The 13,811-nt window shown below is 45.8% G+C and overlaps 1 protein-coding gene across 3 annotated transcripts in view; it reads right to left on the reverse strand.

Annotated features, from left to right (window-relative positions):
* RASGRP1 (RAS guanyl releasing protein 1) overlaps positions 1 to 10,555 on the reverse strand; it is a 74,844-nt gene extending 64,289 nt beyond the window's left edge. For 2 of the 3 annotated variants that reach the window (XR_010342043.1, XM_064374837.1), the window contains exons 1-2: positions 10,321 to 10,379; positions 5,690 to 5,874 (exon numbers count right to left, since the gene is read on the reverse strand). Coding sequence is in view for 2 of the 3 variants with exons in the window: in XM_064374837.1 (XP_064230907.1) it covers positions 5,690 to 5,874; positions 10,321 to 10,355 (220 nt within the window). In the remaining variant the exon portion in view is untranslated. Of the gene's footprint in view, positions 1 to 5,689; positions 5,875 to 10,320 lie in introns of all 3 variants that reach the window. The other variant, XM_012464965.3, reaches the window with a different exon arrangement.
* Between the last annotated feature and the right edge of the window lie 3,256 nt (positions 10,556 to 13,811).

The raw sequence follows: 13,811 nt of genomic DNA on the forward strand, positions 1-13,811 counted from the left end.
AACACACTCCCTGATGGTTATTCCTCATGTCAAAGTCAGAGAATCTCTGGAAGAGCAGAAAGAACACGAACCTCGGGGAAAAACTGACCAGAGTTCACCTCTCAGCAGCTCTCTCACTAATGAGCTGAACCACTTTGTACAGGCCATTTAACTTCCCTGAGCTTCAATTCTCTATTCGTTAAAGGAGCAAAATAACAATCACCTCATAGAGTTGTTGGGAGAATTAACTGGGTCAAGTCAGGCAAAGGCTCAGTACCCCACAGAGTCTACAGTACATGTTTACTGTCAGTCCACTGTCTGTCTGCCTCCCTGTCTCCAGCTCTCTCAGCAGTAAAACTCATCTCTCTGGATGGATTTACCGAATTAAACTGCTCAGAATTCCTCAGACACTGTCTAACTTATGCATAAGCATTTTTAAAGCTGTCTCTGTTCTCTACAGAGTGGCCTGCCATAAACACTGCCAAGCAGGAGAGCATGATATGAGTGAAGGGGATTTCCCATCTCCTCCTTTCTCAGGCCTGCCAGTCACTGAAACTTATGCTCATGAGAGGGCAAACCAGCCTGGGGCACTGGTGATGTCTGTTCTTCAAAGATGCAACAAAGACCTCCTTGGAATAAATAGTGTCCAGTCTTATAATAATGCACATTCATTCTAGAGGGCGAAGAGCAGCCTGGGAGCTGCTCTGATGACTAGAAGCCTCAGGATGCAAGTGCCCCTGAGAACCGTCCTTTACACATGAAATCTTGTAGCCACAACTCTCAGCGATTGGGGGGATTCCACTGAGGAGGCTTCTGGGAGAGCTGTGTTCTTCACGCAGGGTGTGTCAACAGTGGCTAAGGCTTCGGGCCCTTCCTGACACTACAACTGACCTTGTTCCTTGGTGTTGCCTGTTATTAGGTCTACGTGCCCAGTGATGTCATGGCCCTTAGCTTCTGATCTTATGCTCCTGTTGCCCTCTGGGCACCTTGCTTTGGTATACAGACCAAGTTGCCAGAGTGCCAAGAAATACCTAATCTTTCCTTTGCCACAGAGAGTGCCATGGCCCTGAGTGTGTGTTTGCCTTTTGTGGCTCCAATTTTACAAACACATGGAATGTTTTACCTTCAATAAGCTGAGGCCTGTAAAATGCTTTTAACATCCCACTGCTCCACGGCAGAGAAAACGTACCTATTAGTTTTGGGGTATTTCTAGCTTGGAAGGTCTTTGGATAGCACTAGTACAATTCATACAGGAATTTACTGATTCACACTTTGCTCAACAGAGAATATCAGGCAGACATCTGGTATATAGATGAGGTCCAATCAATATTTCTTACACTGAATGGAGTTTCATTTCTAACTGGGGAGAGACCAGGACTGCAGAAGGGTGGGCGCCGGGTGCAGGCCTGTCCTCTGTGGCATGCAGGTCTCCCCTGAGTGTAGGAAGGCCTGTCTTAGGAGAGAGATCCAGGCTTGCCGCAGCAGAGGTTGCAAGTGGCTACTAGGAGTAGGGGAAGGAGAACAGGAGCAGTACGTCCTCTCTTGAGACTGGGGCCACAAGGCAAATTCTTTCAGTTCTCAAAGGTTTGTTTTCCTGTTTGTTCAACGGAGACGGTAATAACTGACCTGCCTATTTCAGAGCTGTTCTCAGTATAAAAGAAAATCAATACAAATGGAACTCTAAGAAAAAATAAGATAGCCCATAAATAGAAGATATTAGGAAGCATTTCCCTTCACACTAACAGGTTGGATGAAACATGAGTTTCTTCCCACATCTCACTGGGAGTAGGAGGTCTGCTTGCTGGGGTGGAGTTGGGGCGGGGCATCCCTTTCTGAGGCAGGTGTGCAGTTTTCTTTCTGGTGCTGTCAGAAGTTGTCTTGCATTGACAGGGAAACAAGGAAAGAGCTTTGTTAATTTAAACAGTTAATTTAGCCTTCCATTTGGCCCCAAATGCTGGCAGCCCTCTTGTAAAGGGAAAAAAACTAAAAGCCCAGATGATCTCATAGGTCTTTTCTACCTCTGAAACAGATGGTGTGATTCACATACATTTGACATAAGTGTTACCAGGTTGTGATGATTCCCCTTATTATGCTCAGTTGAAGAGGGGATTAACTAGCAATAATATGCTGAGAATGTAAAGCATGACCTCTGATTAGAACAGAGGGTGGGAGTGGGATGTTTCATGGTTAAAGCAGTGAACTATGACTCAAGGCCCTAAGTTTCTAGTTACAGATCTGCAACACTGAGAGGCTTGCTAGAGGCCTTCAAAAGTGCTTTTAATTTATATGCACTTGCCACTGACTTTAAAAGCAATATAAGTCCTTCTTCTGAGAACAATGTAGGTGGTAATTAATGGTTAAGCTAAAGAGACAGCCATCAGTAAGACTTCTGAATGCCCATGATGCTTTAAACAATATTCAGACTCTTATCTAGAAATGCTAGCAAAATGCAAATCCCACAGTTTTCAGAAAATCTATTCTTCTTTCCTTCGAGTCAACCATCTACCCTCTCCAGCACTGTCCAACTGACTTTTTGCAACAATGGAAATGCTCTCTACTCTGTTCAGCAGTAGGTGCCATTTGTGACTACCGCACACTTCACCTATGGCTAGTGAGACTTAGAAACTAAATCTTACGTTTGATTTAACTTTAACTAATTGAAATGTATATGAAAATAGCCACATGTGACTAGTGCATTGGACAGCACAGCTGTAGCCAATTCAAACCTCCTGAAAGCAAGAAGGTAAGGTTGAGAGACAGTAGAAACTAAATTAACAATTATTCAGTCTTCCTCTTTAAAGGTTTCTTTTCTTCTTTTATTCAAGTTACTGGGAGGAGTAGCTGAAATTACGGTCTGAGGCAAAAGAGTGCCAATAATAATTGGATAATAATATCCCCCCCAACATTTCTGAACTGTTTCTTTTTCATGGGTTTAAAACGAGAAGACATCTTAACTCATTAACAAAAAGCTAGCTAGATTGCTTTAATCTAAAGCAACACTTTTCTATACAAACCCGAGAAAACAACCAGTAAGGTAAGGTTCAGGAGAAGCATTAGCCTTACTCTGTACTATTGTCATATCACCTCTTAAAGAGACCTACAGAAGCACTGATACATATTTTGCCATGGGTTTTTCTCTGTCACAAAGTCTGCTGCTAATTCCTGGCTCCATTTCCGCTGTAGCCCAATTTCCATGCCCCAGCCCCACAGATGGGTCAACTGATAACCAAAGAGCAAGAAGAGAGACAGACAAAAGGTTCTGGCTTCTGTTCCTTCCAGACACAGACCATCTTTTCTTTTTTGCCTCTTTCATGTACTGTGATGAGAAACTCTGCAGTACATAATACACAAAACCCTGATATCTTACCTTACTGACTTCCCGCAGCATTTCCATGGCCCATGAGGAACTTGAACAAATGGTGGTTGTTCTCCTTAACCTGTGTCCTCACCCTTGAAGTGCACTTACTCAAACTCTACATGGTATAAAAAACTTACTCTTCCTGGATGCCTTCAGTATTTATCACCCTGTCCTTTGTATATATTTTTTCCTGAATAGTATGTTTCTCAGGTGTCGTAAGCTCTTAGGGAAGGGGCAGTTTGGTCGCTGTAATTCTTCTTGAGCACTGACTAGCACAGCAACAGATACAATTAAGGGCTTAATCAATGCTGCTTGATAATGAATAAAAAGACTACTAGACTCAATGGGACTTTTAAGGCTTTGGGATTTTAAGCCACTTTTTTTCAGTTCAACATATTCCAGAACACAATATACTGTCAATGCCTTTGGAGGATCTATAGAGGGGATCGAATTAGGCTTGGTTATTTGCGGGGAAGGATTTCAGAATCAGTCATGTATTTTTCAGGTTGATATCACGATTCTTTGAAGATTAGAAAAACAGTCTTGAACTCAGCTGACAGTTGCTCAACTGGCATGGAAGGAAGGAAGGTAGTATGCTAAATACATTTCTGGTCCCCCTTTTTTCAATAATGAAACAGAAAGAATAAAAATCCTTATTCAGGAAATAGTCACAGTGGCCTGCTGTAGCCCAGTAAATCTGACTGCTGAGACGGTGTAAGGAACTTTGCAGCTTATTCAAGTTGGGAAGGAAGCTCGAGCCCAGTGCATGATGAACAACAGCTGGACATTGGCCGTGCCTTCCGGGTCTCTGGTCTCCACTGCCCTCTAGTTTATCTCCTGGCAACACATTTTCTAAGGAGATTATTTTCAAATAGAAAGTCATTCATTCTGCTCCCAAATCCATCTTAACTGAAAGATTAAAGTGTAAAATAGGTGTAAAATAAGATTGAAGTATAAAATAAAGATCTAATGAAAATTTAATGCTAAACTAGTAATACTAAAAATGCTTCCTCTTTTCCAAGTTAAAGTCGACAACAAACAGCACTTTACTCGCGAAGTGGGGTTCTTGGGTCAGGTGCATCAGCAGCGCCTGGGAACCTGTTAGAGATGCAAATTCTTGGGCCCCACCCCAGACCTACTAGAGTAGAAACTCTGGGGGTGGAGCCCAGCAATGCGTGTTAAAAAAAAATAAAAAGCCTCCATGTGTGATTCTGACACTAATGTTTGAGAACCATTACTTTAAACCAATCTTGAAATAGTTTAAACTGTTCAGTGTTGTACTAAATTGTACTAAATGAATATCCCTAACATGTCAAGTGTTTATCAATTCTATACATAAGGTCTGAGCAAACACTTAACACACACAGTCACTAGTCCATCATTCTGAGATCTCATGGATTTTGAGCTGCCTGGGATCTGATGAAGCCTCCCCTTAGCTTCCCAGGAGGCTCCCAGGGCTGGGGTGGGCTGGCGGGGGTTGGTATGGCTGAGCTGAGCCACACAGGTTCCTCTGCTTCACCGCGGGAGACGCAGGGATACGAAAAGGGGCCCACAGGAGGAACACGAAGCTGGAAATCTTTGAATTCAATGATTTCATTGAAATCCATCAATTTTAATCATTTTTTGGAAGGGAGGAAATATTTAGTACTTTTCAATCACTATTTCGCAAATAAAAATCCAAAAAAAGACCACGCTTTTAACATTTTGAAAAATCTTTTCAGATAACTGCTTGACGACTGCACTAAGCTGTGCCTCCCTCATGGTGAGCAAAGGCGCTGACAGAGTGCGGCCTCTGAAATGTTTGTGTCCACACTTATTTCCCAGCCCCTTGACCCTGCATTGCAACGTTTATTAACCAATGTCTTCTCACCACAAGTCTCCTGGCTTTACCCAGTCCTTTCCTATTCCACCACAGCTACCCTCCAGATTGCAAGGAGAATTACTGGGACTTTATTCCTCCAAATGATTCCAATTTCTGTTTGATAACAAAGTTTGCTCATGTAACAGTCTTTATGTGCCTGAAGAATGCTAGGACAGAAAAGGCTCAAAGTACCAGACACACAATATAATTTTATGATACTTTTCATCACAAGAAAAACCTCCATCCTAAGAAAAATGGAAATGCAAACTCTCCTCAGTAACTTTTCTCACTTTAAAATTGCACTTCTCATCACGACCTATTACACCCACATAGTCATGTGCCATAGGCTCTGCAGACTGTCTCCAACATTTCAAAGGCTCAAAAGCTATTTTTAAAGCCAAAATACAATCTAGATTGCTGTTCTGTAAAGCACTTTTAAAGAACAAAGTAATAGAGTGATTTTTATGCCTGTGGGCAGTTAGCCAACTCACCAAAAGATTGAATGCAGCTGTCAATAAGATCGTCCAGGCTGGCTCCTTTGGCTAAATGTCCCAGAGACACCATCATTCGGAACTGGGTGATCTGGGCCAAGCTGGGATGGGAGGGGAAGGGGCTATTGGCTGGCTTTGCCTCTAGTCTTGCTTTAGGGGCAGCTCTGCAGCCATGGGAAGGTTTCCTGGGGAAAGAGAGAAGGCAGTGAGGGGACAAATTGGCAGCTCCACACTCTGAAGGCAGATTAGAGTGGAAGGGAATGGAGATAAGACAATTAATCTCAGGAGCTGGGCTGATAGAAGACATACCCCTCCCACTTGGCAAATGCACCAAACAGACTGGTTGGCTGTTAAAGAGACATCTCCCCAGCAAAGGTGAGATTTCAGGGTTGCAACTAGGACTTTTGATCCTGGCATTAGGATTGCTCTGTCCTACTGTCTCCCGGTTCCTGAAGGGGAATGGCAGAGGTAAGACTATCCTGGTAGTCGTGAGCTCCCAGCAATATATATATTTTTTCAGCTTCTAAGCCACTGACTTGAATCTTAAGAATTGTTTACACTGGTCTCATCTTGGGCTAACTTCATTCTTTTTGAGCAATACCTGAGATACTACACAAGGTCAGTCAGCCTCAGAATCAGAGTTAAGAATGTCAGGGGAGAAGTCAAAGACTGAGGAACCATGTGAAGGAAGTGAGGGGTGATGGTCGTGGTGTTTACGTTTTAAGTGAGTCCTGCCTGTCTTACAAATCTTGGTTGATTTTAAGATCTTGTTTTTCACGGCTGATAATACAGGTAACCGTTATGAGTCATTTTTGTTACTAAACATCATTTTTTCAAATCCTTTCTTGGGTCCTTAAATGATTAAAACAGAGAGCAGAGCTGTGAGAGTGTTGTTCCAGAACTCAACGTAAAAAAGCAAGTTTGGATCTAATAATGGCTTAAGAGCCCAGTGGGCTTTCATCCACTCACATGCAGCTTTATCTCTGGTCACGACCTCATCTGTACAACTCATTTTGCAAAACGATTTGGGAAGTTTACTGTCCTCTCCATTAAAAACTACACATACACACTCAGATCCATATCTATAATCTTTATGGTTTAATAGTGATGAGTATTGCTAGTAACTCTTTTGAGCATTCAGTTAATTCTCCTCTCTCTACTGTGGCTTTGGTTATTTCACAGTTTACTACCAAAGCAGTAAAGAGAAAAAGAAAAAATACATACCTCAGCACTGTAACTTTACTCACTATATATTATTATAAATGCATAATGTCATCAATTAACCTCTAAGTGCTTCTTCTATGAGTAAGGCATTGTGATTGGCCAGAGAGAACCACAGTGAGCTAGTCCAGGTGAACATACTTTATACACTCATTACATATTAGTTGCTGTTGTTACATAAAGGTAGTCTAGAAGTTCCTCAATACAAAACTCTAGCTGAGAAATTAGACCAAGATAATAAAAAGACAGCTATATAAATGTTAAATAAATGTTCTATGAGTGTCAAGAGTAAGAAGCCTGGTGTTCCCAGAGAAGAAAGAGGCAGTTTGAGGGAGAGTGTCTAGGAAAGCTGCTCTGACAAGATAGAATCTCCATCAAAGGGGCTGAGTAAGTGCTTAGATCAAAATAAAATCCTAGGCACACATGGGTTTTGGGAAACCAGCCTGCTAAGAGATGGTGTAGAACTTAACTATGGGGCCACTCAGTATGCAGCTGGACCTGTGCAGGGGCACTCTGGCCCTTCAGGTTGTTTCAAACTAGCTCCAGAGTGCTGGTGTGCAGTGGCTGCTGGCCTCTATTCTGATCTGGTGCAGATCTAGTGAAATGGAGTCAACAATTGGTTATCGGACATCTGCTAACCCTGGGCAGTAACTACTGAAAGATCAAGTCAACAGGACTCAACTGTCTGGCCATAATTGATTTTCTACTGGCCCTGGGATAGCCCCAGAATCTGATCGGTCTCTGAAAACAAAATAATGATGGTGACATGAATTGAGTGCCTATGCTATGGCACGTAGGCTAACAGCTCAGAAGGATGTTATCCCCATCTCATGATGCTGAACTAAATCTTAAAAAGGGAAAGTAGCACAGCCAACATGATAAAACTCATATATCATCAATCTGAGATTTGTACCCAGCACCTCTCTGGCTTTATTCATTTAATAAATATTTACTGTGCCTGGAACTCTGCACATTTCACAACATCAGGGTTAGTTGTAGACCATCACAGAGAGGCTGAAAAGGCCAATTCAATTTAAAATGAAAGTAAAATCCTTCAAAAGCATAGCTGATAATGTAAAGGCTGAATCTCAGCCCATATTCCTTTTGCAGGCCCCTCAGAACTGTCCTCAGGTCCCTAGAGTTGGACAGATTTTTTATGGTCATTTTCCAAACTCCTCCTCCATAGATGTGGAGGTCCAGAATTCGATGGGCAACGTGCCTGGTCACCACTGCAGAGATAGGCTAGAAGCCAGCCCCTTGTGGCCCATGCTGTGCTCCCCAGGTGAGCTCCCTTCCCTTCCTGGAAGCACTAACAACTCTCTAAACCTGGGGCTACATATCCACGGCTGGGATTAGTCAGCTTTCTGCCCCAGCTGCTGCCATTGTCACCATTAAGACCTCCACCAAAGGGAGAGTAGGGGAAAGATTAAAAAAAAAAAATTCATTCATTGTGGAAGTCTTTCTCTCAGACTTTTCACAATACTTCTCTCTAGATCCTGGAGGCAACTGCAACTAGAGTTTGTATCTACAGACAGAGTTCTTCCTGCTAGGGGTGGAGGAGAGGTGGCTACTGATCCAAGGAAAATTCCATTTTCTTTCTTGGTTGGTGTCATTGACCATTCAAGACTCCTAATCCTGCCCTGTTTTCTAATTCTGGTCATGTTTCCTAGTGTCACCAGTAAGAGAAATCACTTTGTTTTACAAGGGGGATTCTTGAAGGTGGATGCTTTTACCAGAACTAGGAGGGATTAGGGTACAGTATAGGCTAGTAAAAGGGAAGAGAGGGTGACAAAACTATGTGGGAAGTATGGAGCCCAGAGAGACTCAGAGGGCTAGGGCATGAGAAACCAGGGAGAAGAGAAAGTATTAAAAGCCAAAGTGCAGCCTAAGAGTTCTAAGAAGATGGGGATTATTTGCATCATAGACTAGGAAACCTGGCTTTCTTGGTGTACAGTCTCTTGACTGGTTGCCTTGTAAAAAAAATCCTCAAATCATTCTGCCTTTTCTGGTGAAATGGTGGTAGGCAAAGATTTATAAAATGCTTCATTACAGGCAGGTCGAAGGGTGTTTTAACAATCCATAGAATAAATGGCCTCTAAGTCTGTAAAGGCATATAAAAAAAAGTAGCCAAATATTTTCTTGCAAATTAAAAAACAAAACCCCAAGAGAAACAAATTAACTCGAAGATGTTTTCCGAGCCTAAAAGTGACCAAATCCCCATAGGTTTGCTGAAGGAGACTGTTAAAACTCTAAACTGGTTTAGGTGAAATCCTCTCCAGGCACAGGTATCTCAGTGGAGGTCAGTTTCAGACTGAGCTTTTTATGAGATCCAGCCTAGAAATAAGGCATGAAATGGAGTAAGGGAACTGTAACTTCCATGACTTTCTTTGTCGTGGAAGGTGACTCTCTTCGCTTCTAGTGTGGACTGAGTCCCATCCTCTCCCCCTTATAATACTCAATTTAATGTACTGAACTGCTCCCTCTAAATCTAGTTCCAAGTACAGCGGTGGGCCCTCAGGGGATACATGGATGGGGAGGGGCAGGGCGTGCATACAGGGCCAAGAACCCTTCGTTCTGGGGATGGCAAGCACGAAAAGTCCAGCATCGCAAGCTTCCTGCCGCTACTGGGCATGGCGGTGCAAGGCGCAGTCCCATCAGTGTCGATGTGAATGGAGCTGTGAAGTGCACACCTTGTCCGGCCCTACGCCGAGGCCAGGCCGTTGTCCAGGCAGGTGCCCAGTTCTGGTCCTTTCGCTACAAACTCAAAGCTGCCTGGCTAAGAGTCCTTTCACTCACTGCCCCTCTTTCTTCAACTTCTGTTATCCAGGACCCTCTCTGGAATCATAGTGAGGGGCAGAGGAGTGCAGCTTCCCATCCGGAAGGCGATATGTTTCGCCGACCCACAGATCTGGAAACTTCTCTAAGGCAGGGGCGACCAAGCGGTGCCACCTCTGCGGGCTCCCAGCAAGCGCCGTCGGCCGTTCTGGGCAGGGCCGGGAGGGGCCGCCAGGTGGCGCAGCCGGAGCCCCCGTGCCCCAGCAGGTGCGGGCGGCGCGGAAAGTCCGCGAGTGGGAGTCCCGATGCCGGGCGGCGAGATGTGGGGGAGGAGGTCGGCAGGCGGGCGCTGGCTCCGCGAAGAGCTTCGGCCCTAGCCAATCTCGCCGGGCGAACTCTGGCCTCGCGGCTGCCCCTCCACCACCCCTCAGCCCCAGCTCCCTCCCCAAAACCCTGGGCGCAGCGCGCCGGACGCTCCGGACACGTCCGCCCCTCGCGCTGGGGTCCCCGGACTCCGGCCGATCCCGGCCCCCCTCCGCCCTCAACTTCCCTCGGCGTGTGGGGGCAGCGGGCAGGGGCCTCTCTCTCAAGAAAGGACATAGGCGCTCCCGAGGGCCACGGCCGCCTCTACTCACCGCGGAGCCTCTCTCGCCTTGCCCAGGGTGCCCATGGCCGCGGCCCGCGCTCCCGGAGCCGGCTCACCTAGCGCAGCGGGACGGGCTCGGCGGGGCGCGGCGCATTGCCCCCGCCGCCACCGCCGCCGCCTGCTGGCCCTCTCCCCTCGGGCCTCGTCGCTCCGGCCGCCCGCCGGCCCACGAGCCCGGCGAGCCCGACCGAGGCGCACCGCAGGCACAAACTTTGTGCGAGCGCGCCCCCTCTGCCTCGCGCGCGCGCTCACACCCGCCCGGCAACCACCTGACACGCTGATGCTGGCGGCTGCAGGAAACGTGCAGCGCCCCGCCGCGCTTCTCCGAAACCTGCCGCTTCCCCGAAACCTGCCCCTTCCCGCGGGCGCCCGGACCCTGCGCCTCGCGCGGTTCTCTCACCCCGGCCCGCCGTCCACCTCTCTCGGCCAAAGGGTTAAGTCTCAGGGTACTTGGGAGGGGAGCGGGCTCCCGGCTACCCCGCCCGCGCCTTGCAAGGCACCTGTGCCCGGCGACCTCCACCTGAGCCCGGGAAACGGGCTGCGCCTAGCGGCTCCCATGGGACCTCTTTTCTCGCAGCCAACCCGCAGCCTCCACCCCGTTGCGTGCGGCCGCTGCTCAGGACATTGCAGTGCAGACGCCTTGTGGCCTCGCGGGCCTCTCTATATTATCAGAGCGCGGAGTCCGGCCGGGGGAAGGAACGGAAAGACAGTTGTGAAGTAGCCTTAACCTGCGCATTGGGGTCTCTAGGTAGCCGTCCTCAGGACTGGGCCGTAGACGTGTGCCCTGCGCCCTGGACGAGGGCTGCCCGTGTGGAGGTGCGCTCCGCAGGCGTGATCCTATGGGGCCCAGACGCGGCTGCCTGGCGTCGGTGGATGTGGGAGACGTGGGGACAGCTTTCCTACAACGTCAGTGCGCGCAGAAGACCTGGCCAAGACGGGCGGCCCACCCGCTGCTTGTCCAAATGATAGTGCTGATAATCTCAGTAGCTAATGATTGAGTGCAGTTTGTGCTAAGTGCTTTCTATACATTACCTCATTTAATCCACCCTCCCTGATACAAAGAGATCGCTGTTGTAAAGATGAGAAAATGAAGGTTTAGAGAATAATATGCCTCAGATCACACAACTAATAAACAGCAGACAGAGCTCTGACTTGGACTGAGGTCTGTCTGACTCCTTGTAATCACTGCTGCACTGCCCTAATAACACACTCATTATCACGACCACAGACCATCACTCTAGCCACAGTCATAGCCGTCTTTCCTGCCACAATGTTCTGGACCTGAAAGGCTTCCTCTATTTCATTTATATATTTCCTTATATTTATATGCTACCTTGTCCTTAAAACAGAATTCAAGATAGCTTATAAGAGCATATAACCTACAAAAAGAAGTGTGTGAAATGAAAAATAAGGCACAGAAGATGGAGAAAAAAATGAACATCATTCAAAATAAATGCATCTCCTAGAGTCCAATACCCTTGCTACAAGTGGTACCAAAATTTGTCTCCTGCATTTCTAGCAGTCAAGTTTAAAGAGAGGCCTTGTCTAAAACTCAGTTCCTATCACATCAAGACCAAAAACAAAATTGCTCAAAAGATCTCCCTTTCTTGATACTGAGACCAGCAAGAAATTTCTCCAGAGAATCCTCATGAACAGTGGGTGATATAAAGAACCAAGTCCTCAGTCAGCTGCAGCTGCAGAAGAGGTAGGTGAATGTAAGGAGAATATTAAATAATGACACCCTTCCTCACTCACTGAATCTAAGGCTCAAATATTTTCAGAGTTATCTATTAAACACTCTTTCTTATGTAAGCCCTACAACCTAAACAACCAAGTTGGTGGATGTCTGAGGATGGTAAAGATTCGTATCTATCTATGAATCTATCTGTCTATCTCCCAGCCATCCTACATTTGTAGTCTTTGACTTTGCTCACAGAGACCTTCCCTTATTACCAGGTGAACAATTACTTTTCACTGACTCCTGTACTCCAGAATAAGCTCTTTACCACCCTCTTCTTCTACATCTATAATATTTACACTTTCAATTGCCACATAATACTGTGTCCCTGTCTTACCTCCACAGCTAAACTGTAAATTGTCTGAGGTCAAGAATCAGGTCTTATGCTTCTTTGGCTTTCACAGCTGCCAACGTGGGGCAGCAAATGTGGGACATTACCAATAAACTGCTGTGGATTTGATTTTGAAAAGCAGAATGTGGTAACCTCAAAGAATAAAATAAGATCCTTCCTGATTATTTCTGGAGAAAGGGTTTAAGTTATTCTTTGAAGTCCCCTGTCTGAGGCAGGAGTAATAAGCTTACTGGTGCTGTCCCCGGTGGCTTTCGTGGGACCCCATCACAGGTTATTCGAGGCCTTCAGCATTTCTCTATTGCTTCCCCCTCGAAAATAGAGCCCTTTCCATGCCATTCGTTGCATTGAGCCTTTAGACAGCAAAGCAAAATCTTTGTATATGGTCGGAGAATAATCCAGACTTACACTGCATATGCGTAGGTATGTATGCCAAATGGATACCTTTATATAAATGCATCATTGTATTTATATGTAAATATACATATACACATCATAATGCACATGTAGGCAGTTGCACACATCTGCACACCTACAGTCTGTACATACAAGTGGTTGAAATTGAGGTTATTAATTCATTCAAGAAATGAATCTTGCTGAGTTTTCTAAAGAAAGAGGCTTACATATACCCAGCAAGTGTTTTTCTCTTGGACTTTCTGAGAACTCTGTACTTGACTTCCATCTGATTCTGCTTCTGGGCCCCCTAGAGCTCTTTTTTGAGGTTTTCTGGCTACTCCTACTTGAGTAATAAGTCTTTTCCAAACATCTAAAAAGTGAGACGTTTGTCTGTGTCCCTTTCTATCATCAGCCATGTGCTTAGTCTCCCTGGTATTATATGAGGCACCTTTGACCTCAAGAACACACTTCTTTTTTTTTGAGGCAGAGGTTTGCTCTTGTTGCCCAGGCTGAAGTACAATGGTGCGATCTCTGCTCACTGCAACCTCCGCCTCCCAGGTTCAAGTGATTCTCCTGCCTCAGCCTCCGGAGTAGCTGGGATTACAGGCACCCTCCACCACACCTGGCTAATTTTTTGTATTTTTAGTAGAGACGGGGTTTTGCCATATTAGCCAGGCTGGTCTCAAACTCCTGACCTCAGGTGATGCGCCCACCTTGGCCTCCTAAAGGGATTACAGGTGTGAACCACTATGCCCAGGCTTTTTTTTTTTTTTTCCACAAAATACATCATTTAATACAACAGTCTTGTAAGGTAGCTAATGAGAATAATATTCATGTTTTTTTAAATTATACTTTAAGTTCTGGGAGACATGTGCAGAACGAATAGGTTTGTTACATAGGTATACACGTGACGTGATGGTTTGCTGCACCCATCAACCCATCATCTACATTAGGTATTTCTCCGAATGCTATCCCTCCCCTAGCCCCCCACCCCCCA

Source organism: Aotus nancymaae, unplaced genomic scaffold, assembly GCF_030222135.1.
Source record: "Aotus nancymaae isolate 86718 unplaced genomic scaffold, 86718_ANA_hifiasm-v0.15.2.pri h1tg000011l, whole genome shotgun sequence".
Classification (NCBI taxonomy): Eukaryota; Metazoa; Chordata; class Mammalia; order Primates; family Aotidae; genus Aotus; species Aotus nancymaae.